The sequence below is a fragment of the Pipistrellus kuhlii genome, unplaced genomic scaffold (genome assembly GCF_014108245.1).
Source record: "Pipistrellus kuhlii isolate mPipKuh1 unplaced genomic scaffold, mPipKuh1.p scaffold_m20_p_2, whole genome shotgun sequence".
NCBI classification, from domain to species: Eukaryota; Metazoa; Chordata; class Mammalia; order Chiroptera; family Vespertilionidae; genus Pipistrellus; species Pipistrellus kuhlii.
In genome coordinates this window covers 39349874-39368953 of record NW_023425515.1, presented here as the reverse complement: position 1 = coordinate 39368953, position 19080 = coordinate 39349874, and the positions used below count along the sequence as shown (strand labels likewise).

Below are 19080 nucleotides of genomic sequence, written 5' to 3'. Positions count from 1 at the left end.
TCACACTTCTAATCTACACAGTACACTGCCTCATACAAGGAGGGTAGCATGGGCCATCCATGGCTCTTGCGAAGAAACTGCAGAGAAAGCACATGATGAGGATTATGGAAGTGTTATAAGAATTTTGCCTTTTGTTTGAGTTGATGTTTGTCACAGCAGAAAGATCTTTGAGGGACTAGATCCAAGTCCTTTCTTTTCAGATGGGAAAACTGAGGTCCAGAGAGAAGAGAGACTTTTGAGGCTTCAAGGTGAGTCTGAGGCAGAGCCAGGACCAGAGGTCAGTTCCTTCCAAAGTATTCTTTCTATTCCCATAAGGCTACCTTCACAAACCACAAGATATTCAGACAAGCCAGCGCATTATTAGGATCTGGGCCACCCTCAGTTCTCACAGCACCCAAATGGGAATGAGCTACTTGAGCTACTTAAGGCTAATGAAAAAGTAATTCATGAAACTAAGATGAGGTAGAGATAAATGCTAGCTTTATCCAGGAGAAACAGAAAGTGGCAGTGGCTGGGATCTGATGGACAGAAAAGGGAGAAACCACAAGCCTCCACCCCCGACCCCAAATCTTAAATAGACATGGCTCTGAACTTAACACATTAATTCTGTCAGCCCTACGAGTGAGATTCAAAGAGTTCCATAAAAATATTTAAAAAATTAAAAATAAAAATAAATAAATAAATCCTCTGAAATGCTCAGGGAATTGGGAAACTACTTTGTGGTCTTTGGTCACTTCCCATCTACAGACTTCAGATGCCTCATTTATAGGACACTACCATCCTCTAGGGCAGCGGTCACCAACCTTTCAGACTTCACGGACCACCAGTGGTCCGCAGACACCAGTTGGCAACCACTGCTCTAGGGTCCTTCCCAGGTGACCAGCAGTGCCTAGAGCACATCTCAGTATGTCACTTTTTCAAGGACAGCAGAAGGGACTTGGGAGAGAATTAAGCTCCTCTTAAATGCGCCTGTACTCACCCACATGCAGAGTCTGGCCTGAGTTCAGGGATCCTTGGGGATCTCTGGATGAGGAGAGAAAGTCATTGCCAGAGAAACAGATCCCCAAGGAACACCTGCCAGGAAAATGCTACCCCAGGGAGATGGAGTGTTGCTATTTTAGTAACCTGTTTAAAGTGACTTTTCCAGGCATAAAGTAATAAATGCTGCCTGCAGAAAGTTAGAAAATACAAGAATATACACATGTATCTCTCTATCTATCTATCTATCTATCTATAAAGGAAAATGAAAACCACCCATAATTGCATTCTTCAGACCTTACCACTGTGACTATGTTGATTTTTTCCATTTTTGACTGATTTGTGTCCCCTGCCCCTCAAGTTCTTATGCTGAAGCCCTAATCCTCATGTGACTATATTGGAGTCAGGGTCCTTACTGAGGTAATTAGGGCTAAATGAGTTCATAAGGATAAGACCCAAACTGATAAAACTGATATCTTTTTAAGAAAAAGAAGAGACACAGAGAAAAGGTCATGGAAGACTGTAAAGGGCCCCTGAGAAGGCACATGGGCATTTCTTTAATTATTGTCAGCTGAACTCAGGCCACAGGCAGAGCCACGCCCTGGGAACATGCTTCCCCAAAAAGGCTGGACATGTTATCAGTACTGACTCTTAACTCTGCCCAGGTGTCGGGAATGTGACTTTGATATATAAATCCAGTCAGGCACCAGGAATGCAGAGGCCTACTCAAGAATGCAAATAAGATCCTTTGATCCTAACTTCTGGTGAAACCTCCTGATATTGGGGAGTATAAATAAACACACTGCTTTGGCTCTGGGTCCCTGTCCCTCCATCAGAGGAAGCAGTGTCCCACCCAGCTCCCAGCTTTATATTTCTATATCTGCATCTTCTTTCTTTTATTTCTCAACTCTCAGATCCTCTACTTAGGAACTGGACCCATTCCTTTTTTTGTGCTGGACATGGAAAAGAGAGACCACCCTACAGAAGACACTGAGAAAAGGCAGTCATCCACAAAACAGAAAGAGATCTCAATTTTGACGGCACCTCAATCTTGTATTTCTGGTCCCAGAACTGTGAAAAATAAATAAGTCTCTGTTGTTTAAGCCCAACTGTAATATTTTGCTACAGCAGCCTTAATAAACTAATATGCTCTCTGGGCATTCATGTATACATAGACATTGATATATCCTAACTATAGAATCTAGACGTAGTGGTTATATTACTCAGACAACAGTCCAAGTCCATGTCTCTTCATTGATTCCTCATAGTTCCTAGCCCCAAATAGGCATCAAAAGAAAGTTCTAAGAGGTTATATAACTGCCCAAGATCACAAAGGTAGGTAATGGTAGAGCTGGGATGCCCACCAGGTTCCGTCTGATCTTTTCTGACCATGCAAGACAGATTTCATTAAAAAATGGTAAGTGAGGAGGAACTACAATGGAGGCATAGGTAAATGCCTGTACTTGCTGCTTCCCACAACCACATCAAAATTATAACTAAAATACAGAACAACTGTCATCCAGAACCACAGGAAAGCTGGCTGAGTGGAAGTACTACAACTAGAGAGGTAAAAAAGAAAGCACACTGAGACTGGTAGGAAGTGCAGAGGTACAGAATGGGCTGGTTCAGCACCAGGTCATGCCCTTTTTTTAATTGGGAGGGAGAGTTACTCTTTGGAGGCCACCTGGAGGAGGAGCAAGGAGTCCCAGACCCACACCTGATCCCTAGCCCAGGGTTCCAGAGCTGGGGAAAGAAGTCCCTATGAGCAGTAAGAGTTACAGGCTAGAAAAACCAATGTGGATTGGGGCTGAGTGACACACAGGCTGCTACCTAGAGACCCAGCTGCTTCTCTTAAAAGGCCAGCATCGTGAACTAAATTTACAGGCTTCCACTTGCTCTGAGCTCCAGTGCTGGGAAATGTTCTGGGGATCCAGACTGATACAGGGAGAAACTGGATTGTCTGGGTAGGAATGCAGGGGCGGCTTTCTAGAAGCCATCAGCAGTAATTGTTCTCTTGCTTGGACACTCCAGTGCAGGGCTGACTGGCAGACATTTCTGTTCACTCCGCCCTGGAGATTCCCTGAGACCCCATCCCACCCAATTTACAACCCCACCCAAGCTGTGTGCAGTGGCTTTTGCATATGAATAGCCTGTCCTTTCTTATCCTAAGTAAAACCTATCAAATAAACTGCAGCTGGGTCAGGAGCCCCAAAGCTATCAATAAAAGGAACAAGGCAGGCACCAGTACCAGCCTGCCTTGCTTCATAGCTAGCCTCATCTGGGCACTTCCAAGCCTAATACAAAGAGGAGAAATCTGCAGACCTCTCTGTGGCTCCTGCTGGGTAGCCCAAAGCAGTGGATGACTTTGTACCTCCTTGGAGATCCAAGAGCCAGTGTACCCAGTGGTCAGTGTGAGACCATACTAGATTACAACTCTTCACATCCATAAGTGACACGCTCAAGGGGCAGACTCTGTGAGCACTGAAGCAAGTCCTGCCCCATTAGGGTGTCTTCTGCATAGCAGATCTCCCACTGAAGTCACAGCCGGTCCCAATAACCAATTGGCCTGGAGGTCAATCCCTCCCAGTGAAACCAACAGCAATCAAGGCTCAACTACAACAAGACTGTGCACACAGCCCACAAAGGGGTGCACCAAGCATGTCACCTCAAGTAATTGGAGAGGCTGAGCCACTGGGCCCTATAGGACACCTATCACACAAGGCCACTCTATCAACTCAAGGAGACCTAGCAGCTACCCAATATATAAAAACAAACACAGGGGAGCAGCCAAAATGTGGAAATAATGATACATGTCACAAATAAAAGAACTGGAGGGAGGCAAATTACTGGATATAGAGTTCAAAACCAGAGTTATGAGGTTACTCAAGAATCTTCTAGAAACCTCCAAGGATCTTAGTGGGAATGCCAAAAAATAGAAAAGGACAAGTCAGAAACTAATCATACACTGACTGAAATAAAGAATAACATACAGAAATTCAACAGTAGACTAGAGGATCCCAAGAATCAAGTCAATGACTTGAAATACAAGGAAGCAAAAAACACCCTAGCAGAAGAAAAGAAAGAAAAAAATCCAAAAATAAGAAGATAGTGCAAGGATCCTCTGGGACAACTTCAGTGTACCAACATCCAAATTATGGGGGTGCCAGAAAAAGAGAGAGAGCAAAATATTGAAAACCTATTAGAAGAAATAATGACAGAAACTTTCCCTACCTGGTGAAAGAAATAGACTAACAAGACCAGGAAGCACAGAGAACCCCCAAACAATAGGAATCCAAAGAGGACCACACCAAGACACATCATAATTAAAAATGCCAAGAGCAAAAGACAAAGAGATAATCTTGAAAGCAGCAAGAGAAAAACAGTTAATTTCCTACAAGGGAGCATCCATACCAGCTGATTTCTCAACAGAAACTATGCAGGCCAGAAGGGAGTGGCAAGAAATATTCAAAGTGATGAACATCAAGAGCCTACAACCAAGAATACTCTACCCAGCAAAGCTATCATTCAGAATTGAAGGTCAGATAAAGAGCTTCACAGACAAGAAAAAGCTAAAGGAGTTCATCATCACCAAACCAAGATTACATGAAATGCTGAAGGGTATTCTTTAAGAAGAGGAAGAAGAAAGGGGTAAATATGAAAATTATGAACAACAAAATGACATCAAATACATACCTACCAACAAGTAAATCTAAAAATCAAGTGAATAAAAAAATCTGATGGACAGAATGGACTGATGAATGTAATAGAATCAAGGACATAGAAAGGGAGTGGAGTAACAATTAACAATAGGAAGGGGATGTGAGGGGTAGAGGAAGAGATTGGACAAAGGTCTTACACCTATGGATGAAGACAGTGGCAGGGGGTAAGGGCATATGGTGGGGTGGGGTATCATATGGAGGGAAGCTATGGGGAAGGGGGAGAAGAAGAACACCTGTAATAATCTGAACAATAAAGAATTTTTTAAAAAACAAACAAACAACTGAATTTAAAAATCAAATGAATAAAAAAAATCTGATGAACAGAATAAACTGGTGAATGGAATAGAATCAGGGGCATGGAAATGGAACAGACTGCCGAGTATCAGAGGGAAGCGGGTGTGGGGGGTGCAGGAAGAGATTAGACAAAGATCATATATGCATGTATGCAGTACCTATGGACATAGATAATAGGGTGGCAAGGGCCTGGGGTGGGGTGGGAACCTGGTGGTGGGGAGCTATGGGGGGAAAAAAGAGGGACATCTGTAATAATCTCAACAATAAAGACTAAAAAAACTTTTTAAAAAAGTGATAAGAAAACAAAGTATATGTTCTGGCTTCCATATGTGCAAATTTGCCAGAGTTGCAAAGTGAGTCCGCGCTATAGGAAGATGAACACAGAGGTGGTCGGGCTTTGAATCTTAAAAGAAGGCCTGACACGGTAAACTGGACCTGGAAAAGAGGTGCTCTAACATAGAAGGGCACCACAAATGGAAAACCCCACAAACTCCAAATCAGAGGCACCTGTAATTCTACCCTGCATCACAGGAAGTCATCAAAAGCAACTATAAGGTATTAAAGGAAGTAAATGTTGGAAAGTTACTTAATGCCAAACAAAAGAAATTGATAGTCTAAGCCAGCGTTTTTCAACCGCTGTTCCACGGCAAACTAGTGTGCCGCGAGATGTTGCCTGGTGTGCCGTAGGTGCAGACAAGACAAGAATTTTATAATTTTTCACTATTTTGTTTACTTAATATTTCATAATAAAGTAATTATAAAATACTTTCTTTGTGTTTATTTGATTCCTATTCAAGAGAATTACTTTATATATAGTCAATATAGGCACAGAGTTAAATTTTTTAACATTTTCTAATGGTGGTGTGCCTCGTGATTTTTTTCATGAAACAAGTGTGCCTTTGCCCAAAAAAGGTTGAAAAACACTGGACTAAGCTATGAAACTTATCCACAAAGAAGTACTATTCAGCTATAATTAAGAATGAGAAAGATTTCTATGAACTGATAGGATTTCCAGAATATATTGGGGGGAAACAGAATGTAAAGAATAGAGGCCACTATATTTTGTTTAAGAAACAAGAAGAATTTAAAAATTGTTTAATATCAGTTTGTCTTTACAAATAGAAACACAAAATAATAAATCGAATTTTGGAACCATGTTATATTCTGCTTATATTAAAAAGACAGATGAAAAGAAAAACCTAAAACTGAAACAAAATGAATACAATTGAATTTCAAATGAATTCATTACTTTTGGTGAAGAGAAATAGGACTAATCCAGGTAACTTAGATGCATATAATTTGACCATGTTACCTGAGTCTTGGGCGGGATGAGAGGAGAACTCCAAACAAATCCTAAACTCTCTTTAGCAGGTATGTTTCATGTAAAGATATGTGAAGCAATTTACAAAACATTTTAGATGTATTATAGATATGAGCAAATAAAAAAATGTGCTGAGGTTGTTAGAAGCAGGATTCTCACTGTGAAAGGAGGGACTCTTAGACAGTGAAGTATTTCATAAGTAGCAATAGCTATTATCTCAAGAAAAGCCCATTAAGTGATCTGTGAATGTGTGGTTAAAGTCCAGTCAGCACACACTATAGCTACACACAGGACCTAGGTCTTCCCTCCCCAGCCTAGGAAAGCCACTGGGCCTTGTCCCATGGAGCCACTGGGCACAGCAAGCGGCTCAACTGAGTCTCGAGAAACATCTTTACACTTAAAGTCAGAATCTAATTTATTTAAAGACACACGGTGAGCTATATATGGTTTTCCTGTTGACTCTCCTAATGATGCCTGGCACATGCATGCCTGAATAGATCTGCTGAAACTTCACAGCCTGAGCCCATTCTCTATAAAAAGCTATCGTCTCAATAAGAAAACCACCTTTTGTTTTCCGTTGCCCAGTCTCAGCCCAGGTGCACAAAAGGCTGCTCTGTGCCATGAGAGGGAGGTGGGAGCTGCTGTCAAGAAGAGCTCCCCACGTAGGGAAAGAATGGGCTGCTCCCAAAGCAACAGCTATCCCCTCAGTGACTTCTGGGTGCCAGCTGCCCTCTGTGTGCAGTGGTGGGACTCACTTTGCTCATTCATAGAAACAGACACAAAATAGCAGGGGTGGGGGGCGAGGGGAGGTAACCAACCAGGACACAAGGTAGAGAAGGTAGACAATGAGGAGGGACAAAGAAAGAAAGGTGTCAGGCACAGATCAGTATCACAGGAAGCACTATCATGGAGCTGCCTGGGACAGAAGTGTTAAAGGAACAGTCAGAGGTGTGGGCCACCTATGGAAGGAAAGGAAGGGGGGGGGGGGGTGCCTGAGGAGGACTGGGAAAGGCTTTCTTAAGTGTGGTCACCTCCTCTCAGCCCTGGCAGAGGGGACACAGCAATCTGGAGGTGTAGAGAAAGAATGCCATGCTCAGTGAGAGATGAAGCATTGTCTAAAGTAGGGGTGTCGAACTCAATCAGAGAAGGGGCCAAAATCTAAAATCCAGCCTAAATCGCGGGCCGAATGGTTTACTGAACAGTCATAAACTGTCATTGTGATGGAAACGCAGCGAAGTGCAGTGATGACAGCGCGGTGCGGGCCACATTGCAAGGCCTGGCGGGGCGGATTTGGCCCGCGGGCCTTGTGTTTGACACATGTGGTCTAAAGCACACCCCTCTCTTCATCCCAGTCCCACTCTCCGAAAGCTGTTTTACAACCCTGTGAACTGCAGTTGACCAGAGACCTGCTCACTCAGTCTTGCCCAATAGTTTCGACTGACTGCCCACCCCTCCCTCCTTACCACCTTAGAGAAAAAAGATTAATTTCTTAGAGCTATTTCGACTTTTCCTCTGAATTGGTTATTACAACATCTGCCTGGTTCTCTCATGCTAATAAAATAGACTGCTTAACCTATTTTCATGTTTATATCTATATGAGAGTCATAAATCTTACTTTTGTCTTAAAAATTATTCTTTCAGCAGAAGTCTTATCTCTCTTCTTCTGGATGCCTCCCAAGTGATCCCAAGCCTTAAGATCATCTCTGCTGGGAGACAAGAGGCCCATTTGCCTGGGAGGTGGGAAGGCACAGTGATTTCCCAACAGACACAGGAGAGCTTCACACATTTTCGGAGCACTTGCTGTTGTGCACCAGCCTCTGTGTGAAATGCTCCATGTTTAGTAAACTCATTTGCTACTACAAAGACCCTGCATGGTAACATCTTTTCCTCCTTTTCAAATTGGGAACTGAGGCTCAGAAAGATAAGACAGTTTGCTGCAGTCTCTCACCTAGAAAGTGCTGAATGAGGAATTTGATCAAAGTCTGTCTCTTACTTCCCAGAAAGCCTTACTTTGGTTTTTAATAAAGTTCCAGAATCTTTGTAGGATGGAGATTTAGTTTCTCACTAAACACCGTAGAGAAATGCCAAAGAAGCAGGCAGCCTCCCAAATCCGAGAGAATTTTCAGAGCTCCTCCACGCTCCCTCTCTTTATTGCTGCTGCCTACTAATCACACTACCCATGATCAAACAGAGTTTGATTTCTCTCTGAATTCATGCTCTCCAACTTCAGTGTAGCCAGCATGGCTGGGAAATTCTACTAGTTTACTCCTCCTTCCACTCTCCCCAAAGACAATTTCAAACCTCTCTCTGGCTCAGTCTCCTTCCAACATGGCCTTGCATTTTACTTTGCAGAGAAAACAGAAGCCCTTTCATGCTTCCACTACAAGCTGCCCACCCATTCTTTTTCCTTCAGAATCCCTCCTGCTGGGGTTAATCCTGGGCTGGGCTTTGGATCAACCCCTTCTACCCCCTCACTTTCTTCTCTCTTCTTTTTTAGTATCATCAGTTTCTCACTCTACTGAGTAGTTTAATATTTTTATTGTCATAAAATATACATAAAATGTACAGTCACACTGTTGTATAACCAGCACCACCAGCCAGCCATCTCCAAAACCCCCCAAGCCCTGGAAACCACCATCCTACTTTCTGTCTCCGTGAATAGACTGCTCTAGGTGCTTCATATAAGTGATATCATACAATATTCGTCCCTTTGTGACTATCCTCCCATTGACTGTTGAACATATTCAATTCTCTCCAATATAAAAAATTAAAATAACAAAATCTGGTCCTGGATCCCTTAACTCTCCAGTGATTGCCCTATTTCTCTGACTCTCGGAGCCAATGGCCTTCCCTATGCTGTTGCCTCTCCTTAAAAAATTCTTGAGTGTCTTCCTTCTCTTACTCCTCACTTTTTCTGACTTCCTTGACGAGGGAAAATTTACCTCTTATGAACTCTGCTAGCATCTTGACCCTCTCCTTTATGGTTCTCAATTATAACTTTGAATATCTTTGTATGACTATTTGATTGTATCAGTTAGTAGAATAAAATAGGTCCAAGTCTGTTTGTATCCTCCATACCCATCTCACACATAAATATTAGGGTAGCTAACATTTACTGACATATGTGCCAGATACTTCTTTCTTGGCATGGATTGTCTCACTTATTCATCAAAACAACTCTACCTGCACAAAGAAATTTTACCTGAGAGTTCATCAGGCGAATGGTAGTTTTCATGCCCACATCCTGTTGAAAGTTGGCTGTGGGTGCCCCATTAAGCCTCAGGACTGCATCATGATCATCTGTAAACCACAAGGAAACAAGAAGTGATGAGTACCAGCAATATGCAGAAAGAGAAAAGGTTTTGGGGAGAGAGGGCAGAAGGAAGAGGAGAGGCAAGAGAATAGTAACTTCCCAATCTTTATCCTATTGTGGTACCCAGGAAGAAATTATCATTTCCGTATGGTGCAACTGGGTAAAGTTCATAGACAGATCCATCAGAAACTTCACTTAGTCTACTTTCCTGTTTCACAGGTGATAAATGAGTAAGCTGAGGGTCCCACTAGGATAGAATTACTCAAATTGAGTACTAATCGAGTGTTGAATAAAAGGACTATTTACAAAGTTGTAGGTAGAGTTTAAGGAAATCAGCAAGGAATGGAGCAATACCCCAGGGTTGGCAACAGCAGGAAACCATTACTAACCATATAGCAAGTATGGCAAGAGAAGCAGTAAGTAGGCCACCTGTTGGGAACTGTGGACTTTAAAATACAGCTACTGTTAATGTCCTGCCAGCAAGAAAAGAATCAATACCCCAACCAATATTTCCTTCTTCCTGCTGATTTCTAGAACCTGAAGAGGAAAGAGGAAGAGTAGGATCTAGAGATAGCGAGGGGTGTTTGAAAAGGGCTGAGGCTTTCAGTCAAAGAGAAGCAGCAGCTTGTGGTTACTCTATGGCAAGTGACCCTGGGAGACAGATAGCAACACTTCACTCACCTTCTTTTCAGTTTCATACCAGGACCTCTATTGTCCAGCCCCAAATAAAAGTCAGAGTGTGAGGAAGCCCAGTTGACACAGTGCCAGATTTCAATTTCCCAGGCCACAGAGTCAGACACAAAAAGTAGAGTGGATTTAGAAGGGCAAAAGGAGCACAGGAGGCTGAGAATAGGTCCTTGGTGCTCACCATAACAAGGGGGAATTTTGTGTTCCTTCAATAAATACACAGTCCTAGGTGCTGAAGACAATGGCTGTGAGCAAGAAAGATTAAAGTCCTTGCCTGCAGAGATCTCGTGATCTACTGCAAGGAGAAAAACAGTAAAGAAGCACAACAACCAGTACTCAAGATAATTACTGATTGTAATTAATACTATGGCACAAATAAACTGAGCTGTGTAACAGAGACTCTTTGAAATCTCCTTCAGATAAGGTGATGTTTCAGGGAATGCCTCTAGCTGAGACCCAAAGTCTGGCTAGGCCTGAGAAGGGCCCAGGGAAGTACATTTCAACCAGATGTCACAGCAGTGTGAAGACCCAAAGAGAGCAAGGATTTGGCTGGTGAACATTTTATGCATAGGATATAACTGCCTAGAAGATTTAACAGAATCAGATCATTAATAAATTCATAAATACATGAAAATTCACTGCCTTCAGGTATAGTAACTCCAAATAGCTGGAAGTTGTGGTAAAAGAAATTTTATCACATTTTGAACTAAACATTTTTTATATTTTCAAATTAGCTTAATGAATTATAGAACTACTAGAGGCCCAGTGCATGGATTCATGCACTGGTGGAGTCCCTTGGCCTGGTGTGTGCCCTCTCACAATCCAGGACCTCTTGGGGGATGTTGGAGGTCCGGTGCACATATTCGGCCTGATGCCTGCAGGCCAGGCTGAGGGACCCTGCCAGAGCAGAATCTCTGCACCAGACCTCTAGTATGCATAAAAGATTTTTGGTTAATCTCTTCCCACCCTCCCTCTTCCTCTCCTTCCTGAGATTCATCAGTCTGTTTCATGTTTCCATACCTGTACATTAAGCGTCTGCCCCCTGACGGTCGGTGCACATCATGGCTACTGTTTGTACATTCAAATGGTCGGTTAGGCTTTTATATATATATATAGAAAGATTTGTGGAAGACTGTATTCAGACTCTGGTTAGGGAAATTAGATATGTAGGTCACAGTGGCCAACTATGGCCCATCAGCCAAATATGATCAGACCTCTGTTTCTGTAAATTTTTACTGGAACTCAGGCTCATTCATTTACTATTGCCTGTGGCTGCTTTTGCATTACAATAACAGAGGCAAGTAGTTGTGAAGAATACTGTATGGTTTCAAAACTAAAAATATTTTGTTTCTGGTCATGTACAGAAAACATTTTCTGAGCCTTGACATAAATAATCATGTTCTCTGAGCTCCTTAGTCTAAGGGCTCACTCTGCCAAAGAACTCATCTGCCCAAATGCCATATCCCTCTGCCTTCCATTGCATGGTTCACTCCTGGTTTTCCTCCAGTTCTTCTCACTGGCCTTTGGCGTGTTTTTCAGGGTGGTAGGGGTGGAGAGGGGTAGAGAATGGAAGGGGATGGCTTGGTCCTGTTCTTGCCCTGTCCTTTACATGTAAACTATTTTCTAGGTTTTCTCATCAGTCCTCTTTCCTGGACTACAACTATCACCTCAATACAAATTACCCCGAAATCTGACTCTTCTCAAAAACATATATCCAATTGCATAGATGTCTACCTAGGAAAATCCACTTGAGACTCAGTACATTCAAGACTCAGTACATTATTTCCCCTTGGGAGGGCAGACATTCAAGACAGAACCTGTCCTCAACAGAAACATGCTGCCCTATGATATGTTATAGCCAGCTCCCAGGCTGGAAACTCCAGCTCCTGTCTCTCAATCTAGGTCATTTCTAGTCAGACACCAAGTTTTATGTCTTCTATCTTATTATGCCTCTCAAATCAGACCTGCTCTTTCCACTACCACTACCACTACCACTAACATTACCACTACCACTAACACTATTCAAACAGCCCTGACCCATCTCACCTCTATGTGGCAATAGTCTCCAATAAGGGAGAGATAATATAGCATTGTCCATAGAGAAGGGGACTCAGAGAAGGGAGAAATCTCTCTAAATGCACATTATCCCATCTGTCATTTGCTCAAAAACTTTCTAGATCTCTCTATGACTTTAGAAATGAACACACATCCCCAAAAAGAAAGAAAGAAAGAGAGAGAGAGAGAGAGAGAGAGAGAGAGAGAGAGAGAGAGAGAGAAAGAAAGAAAGAAAGAAAGAAAGAAAGAAAGAAAAATGAAACCCAAAGTTCTTATTATGACATTCAACATTCTCTAAGAGCTGAGCCCTGGCCATCATCCTGGCCTCATTCCTCAGTCCTCCATAGCCCATGAGAACCCCCATCCCAGCCAAACAGGATTATCTGTTATGCTCTAATACACTCTATACTTTTTCCCCTTGGGTCTCTGCTTCTGTTCTTTTTGCCTCAACTAGAATGCTTTTTTTTCCTCTAGGAGAGCAAGTAACCAAGAACATCAAAGAATTTTTCTTAATCTGGCAAGGTATACATCATACCAATATTTATTATAAAGCTACAGTCACTATGAGGCACAAGAGCAGAAGGACTAAGTATGAGGGCCTTTGAATCAATGACTGGGGTTCAGGTCCCAGTCTGCTGCTAATCAATGGTATTACCTCTTTAGGCCTCAACATTTTAGCTCATCAGTTAAATGGGAACAATAATCACACCTATTTACCAGTATGGCTGGGAAGATGAAAAGAGCAAGCAAGGCATGTTAGATACACTGCAGGTGCACAATAAGAATCACTAACATTAAAAAATATGCTATTGTTTGAAATTAAAATTCAAACAAATCTACAATACTTTACGTGTATACCTACCAAAAAAGACTGAAAATGACTGAGAGCCCCCCCGCCCCCCCCCCATTGGCTGGTTTGTGGGACTGCTGGAGACACAGTACATTATTACAATCCCGCTGGTAAACAATTTTGCAATGGACAACAAAAAGAGCCATAAAACTTATGTTACTTTGGTCTTCTAGTATCATTCCTGAGGTTATTTCCCCTTGGGAGGGCAGACATAGTTACATGTTATCTACTCCAGAACTGTGTCAGCTGTACTATTTGTAAGAGCAAGTCATTTGAAACCATCTGATATGTTCATTAGTTAGGAACAAGCTAGGCAAATCCCAAGAATAGCAGAAAGGCTTTGGGCCTGGCATGCTGCCTGGTACTCACTAGCCTTCAACAAAAGGCCTTTCCTTTTTCTTTTCTCTTTATATTATAGACTATGTTCCTATTTAGTATTGTAGATAAATCCATGAATGAATAAAACAAATAAATGAATGAACTCCTTAAAACATGTGTTAAACTAAATGCCCAGAGGATATATCTTTAGAAGGCAGAACATTTAAAGACTGCCATGTAATTGTTTTTATGTCTCAGGATCAAAGTGCTCCCATGTAATACATAGTTAAAATTATAACTACAGGCTATAGAAACAGATTATTTTAATTAACAGTAAATCACTCCAAGCTTTTATGAGTGCATAAAAATAAATAGCACAGTTTCGATTCCTAAACATCATCAGACTCTGCCTTAAACTTCAACACAATCCCAGCCAGGCTGACATTGATGACTTGCCATTAAGAAGAGGATCAACTAACATCTGGAATGTTCTAAATATTACCATGACAGAGCAAAACTGGGGATGAAAGAAAGTGATTGAGTTCCATTACTGATGAACAAAACCCAATCACATGTAGTTTCTAAAGAATGCAGTCCAAAAGAAACCAAAAAAAGCACAAGTCAAGGTGGGGCTGGTTATCTTGGCAGCTTATATTAGTAAGTGCTGCCTATTTGGGGAGGTACAAAATGTGATCTCATCACTTCTTTCTGTTCTGGAGAAGCCAATTCGGATCTACTTTTCTTCCTTTTGAGAACCTGTGCTTGGTTTCAGACCATTTTTCCTGGCAGTCATATGCGAAATAAAAAAGGAGACATATGACCTCACCTGCTCCAGTACCTTCCAGAGGCTGAAAGAGAGCAACACTTCCTGTGCTTGTTTTCTTTAGCCTGATTCATTTCACAATAATGGAAAACACATTCTCTCAAAATAAGGGTACTACAAAGTCTTGAATAAATCTGAAGCTCTGTATTGTATACGTTTACAAGAGTGGATAGACTTTCTATCTTTATTAACTATGAAGGATTTCAAGAAAAGCAAATTTATATATTCCAACCAGTTATTTTCATCTTTGGGGGGATTGCATACCCCTCTGAGAAGCAACTGAATGCTATAGACATTTTTCCTAGAAAATGCACGGATTGATTTACATATACACTATACATACCTTATCCATAGATATATTTGTAAGCATTTTAGGGATTTATAAACCCCTGAAGGTAGACCACAGTACTGGAATTAAAAATTTCTATCATTATTTGCAGATGACATAGAACTATATAAAGAGAAGCCTAAAGATTCTACTAAAAAACTATTGAAACTGATCAATGAATTCAGTAAAGTAGCAAGGTACAATATAAGTATATCAGTTGCATTTTTTTTAATATATTTTATTGATTTTGTACAGAGAGGAAGGGAGAGAGACAAAAAGCCAGAAACATCAATGAGAGAGAGTCATCGATCAGCTGCCTCCTGCACACCCCCTACGGGGGATATGCCCGCAACCAAGGCACATGCCCTTGACCGGAACTGAATCCGGGTCCCTTCAGTCCCCAAGCCGACGCTCTATCCATTGAGCCAAACCGGTCTTGGCTATCAGTTGCATTTTTATACACCAATAATGAATTATCATAAAGCAATCCACAGATTCAATGGAATCCCTAACAAAATGTAAATAGTGCCTTAACCGGTTTGGCTCAGTGGATAAAGCGTTGGCCTGCAGACTGAAGGGTTCCAAGTTTGATTCTGGTCAAGGGCATGTATCTTGGTTGCTGGCACACCCCCAGTAGGGATCTACAGGAGGCAGCTGATTGATGTTTCTCTCTCATTGATGTTTCTAACTCTATCACTTTCCCTTCCTCTCTGTAAAAAAATCAATAAAATATATTTTTTAAATGCCAATGGTATTTTTCACAGAACTAGAACAAATAATTATAAAATTTATATGGAACCACAAAAGGCCCTGAATAGCTACAGCAATCTTGAGAAAGGAGAATAAGTATCATACTACCTGATATCGAACTATATTTTCAAGGCTATAGCAATCAAAATGTCATGATACTGTAAATAAAAACAGATACATAGATCAACAGAACAGAATAGAGAGCCCAGAAATGAACCCATACCTATATGGTTAATTAATCTATGACAAAGAAAGCAAAAAAAATACAATGGGGTAAAGACAGTCTATTCAATAAATTGTGTTGGGAAAACTGGACAAATACATGCAAAAAAACAGACCAAGGCCACCTTCTTATACCTATACAAGAGTAAACTCAAAATGAATTAAAGACCTAAATGTAAGACTTGAAACCTTAAAACTCCTCTAGAAGAAAACATAAATAGTAAACTCTCTGGCTTTGCTCTTCAAATATTTTTTGTGTATCTCCTCAGGCAAGGAAAACAAAAGAAAACATAAGCAAGTGGATCTATAACAAACTAAAAATTTTGCACAGTAAAGGAAACCATAAAAAAAAAAATCACAGACATCTATTAATTGGGGGAAGATATTTGTAAATGATACATCCAATAAGGGTTTAATATCCAAAATATATAACACCAAAAACAAACAAACCAATCCAATTAGAAAATGGGCAGAGGACCTGAATAGACATACAGATGATCAATAGATCTATGAAAAGATACTCAACATCAATAATCATCAGAAAAATACAAATTAAAACCAGGAGATATTATCTCACACATGTCAGAATGTCAATCAATAAATCAACAAACAGTAAGTGTTAACAAAGTTATGGAGAAAATGGGACCCTTGGGCACTGTTGGTGAGATTGCAAATTGGTGCAACCACTATGAAAAACAGTATGGAGGGTCCTTATAAATTAAAAATGACTCAGCAATTCTACTTCCGGGTATTTATATGAAGAAAATCAAAATACTAATATGAAAAGATATATGCACTGCTACATTCACTGCAGCATTACTTACAGTAGCCAAGATATGAAAGCAGATCATGGATAAAAAAGATGTGGTACAATGGAATATTACTTGGTCAAAAAAATGAAATCTTAGCATTTGTGACAATATTGATAAACCTCGAGGGTGTTATGCTAAGTGAAATAAGTCAGACAGAGGAAAACAGATACTATATAATTTTAGTTATATGTGAAATCTAAAAAACAAAATAAACAAATAAACAAAACAGAAACAGACTCATAGATACAGAGAACAAACTAAGGATTTCCAGATGAGATGGGATTAAGGAACTGGGTAAAAAAAAAAAAAAAAAAAGAGGGTATTAGAAAGTAAAAATTGGTAGTTACAAAATAAACATGGGGATGTGAAGTGTATCATAGAGAATATAGTCAATAATGCTATAATAACTATGCATCATTACAGGCAGGTACTAGGGAAAATAATAATTCCTGCTCTAATTTATTCTTTTCAAACAGAAAAGCTTAAAATTACTCAGGTAGTTAGAGCCAAAAGAGACAACCTACACATTTCAGAACCTGAAAAGAAAGTAGAGATCTGTCCTTCAGTTATTTTTAAATGTCAATTATAACATTTTGCTTCTTTGTATAAGTAGAATTCCTTTTTCAAATAAAATTTTCAGAACACCAATGTTTAAAACAGATAAAAATAAAGCTATTCTAATTGATAAAGATGCAAGTGACTGGATCCCCATCCTTTTAACTACCCCTGAGGCACCTCTGGCTCACGGGTAATTAAAAAATACTGACCTGAGCCGAAACCGGTTTGGCTCAGTGGTAGAGCGTCGGTCTGCGGACTGAAAGGTCCCAGGTTCCATTCCGGTCAAGGGCATGTGCATTGGTTGTGGGCACATCCCCAGTGGGGGGTGTGCAGGAGGCAGCTGGTTGATGATTCTCTCTCATCGACATTTCTAGCTCTCTATCTCTCCCCTTTCCTCCTCTCTGTAAAATATCAATAAAATATATTTAAAAAAAAAAAAAATACTGACCTGGGCCTGGTCTGCCAGTCCACGGAGACTTACCACAGTCTCCGGTCTTGTCTGTGCCCAGCTATTCCAAATGAGGTAGCAATCTCATGTTCAGATAACAATCTTAATACCAAAGAACCTACCTATTTCTTTGCCCAGTTGAGAGGACTTCAGAGATCCCGCTGATGAGACGACAGCACACCTGCCCCATGGCCCAGCCTTGGTCCTAATGTTCTCCTTGGGCAGGAAACCCTCCCATTCAGAAGTATTGAAGGGAAAATCTGTGGCCTCTACCATGGATACGTTCACTTGGTCCCGAAGGTGGCAGCGCAGAGCTTCTACGCTGAGCTTGACACCAGGACCTGGTCCCTTGTAGGACACATTGTACTTGTTCATGTTCATATAATTCCTCCAGATCTTCCGCAGCCTGGGAACAATGTTTTTGGAAGAGCTGTCTTTGTTCCACACCTGAAAGATCTTGACTGGATTCTTAGGACTGTCAAGGGCCTGGTTGCCCCTGTAGGAGTCCTGAGTTTTGCTTGAAAGTGCAGGTTGGGAACCAGACCACATGGCAAGTTTTCCCAGACCCCTTATCATCTGGAATTCCTTGGTTTGCAATTTAAGGGAATCATCGTAACTTCCTTTCTTCTTCTCCTTCCACATACAGATGACTGCAAACAGGAGAAAGACTAGCACACAGTAACTGAATTTTTTCTTCAAGTTGGTGTGAATCATAATGAAGGATACATTCAAGGGAGCCACTCTGTACTGAGCAGGAAAACAAGCCTAAAAAAGTAAGACAAGGCCAAAAAAAAAAAAAAATTAAGTAAAGAAAATCTACAAGTATGACTGGCAAGAGGCAGGGTGACAGGCCGAGCAATGGATTTAGAGTGACAAAATTTGAATTCCACCAGGTCTGCAGCTGTCAAAAGAGAGAAAAAAAAAAACCGTCTCAGTTTGGGTTTCGAATGTAGAGAACAGTCCTCAGACACTCCCTTCCTGTTTGTGTTCTCCGTGATTTCTTTTTACATTCTGAATCTTAGTTTCTTCTTGTCTCGGTCTAGCTCCCCAACAGCACTCTGCACTTCTGAGGTCAGGAATCACATCTCAGGAATGATTAGGTTCCTAGGGCCTTACACTACCTATTAAATAAAGGCCTGCATGCTTGAAAAACTAGAAGAAAAGGAAGAGCAGGCTAACTGGTCTAAATCACAACCCAAATTCTCTAAAATCCTAAGGGGCTCAGAATCTTAAAATTATCAGAAAGATCTCTTGCCACAGACAGTGCCTTAGCTTTGTCATGCATCTAAGTGGTGTTGGACTCCTGAGTGAGAAGAAGAACTAGGGTTAGCTTCACCATACTCAGTTTTATGGAGTGCCTTGTGAGAGTGCTAGTAAGTGTTGGAAAGCTGGCTGACCTCATGGTAAAGGATAGGAAATCTTGGTAAGATAGCAGATAAGTGACCAATTCAGAAAATGAAGCACACAAAGATGAATTAAGCACACAAGATGTTGTTTTATTTAAAGTCATCATAAACCAGGACCACTGTGATATACAACTCCAACAAGGACCATATATATATATATATATATATGGACAGTCTAATATGAAGACATCCCCTGAG

At 41.0% G+C, this 19080-nt stretch overlaps 1 protein-coding gene across 3 annotated transcripts in view; it reads right to left on the bottom strand.

Moving 5' to 3' along the window:
• Positions 1 to 19080, bottom strand: part of ST6GAL1 (ST6 beta-galactoside alpha-2,6-sialyltransferase 1) — a 111842-nt gene that overhangs the window by 12022 nt on the left and 80740 nt on the right. For all 3 annotated transcript variants that reach the window (XM_036445051.2, XM_036445050.2, XM_045583787.1), the window contains 2 exons: positions 17599 to 18241; positions 9515 to 9612 (listed from right to left, as the gene is read on the bottom strand). In XM_036445051.2, coding sequence (XP_036300944.1) covers positions 9515 to 9612; positions 17599 to 18190 — 690 coding nt within the window. In that variant the 5' untranslated portion in view covers positions 18191 to 18241. The remainder of the gene's footprint in view (positions 1 to 9514; positions 9613 to 17598; positions 18242 to 19080) is intronic.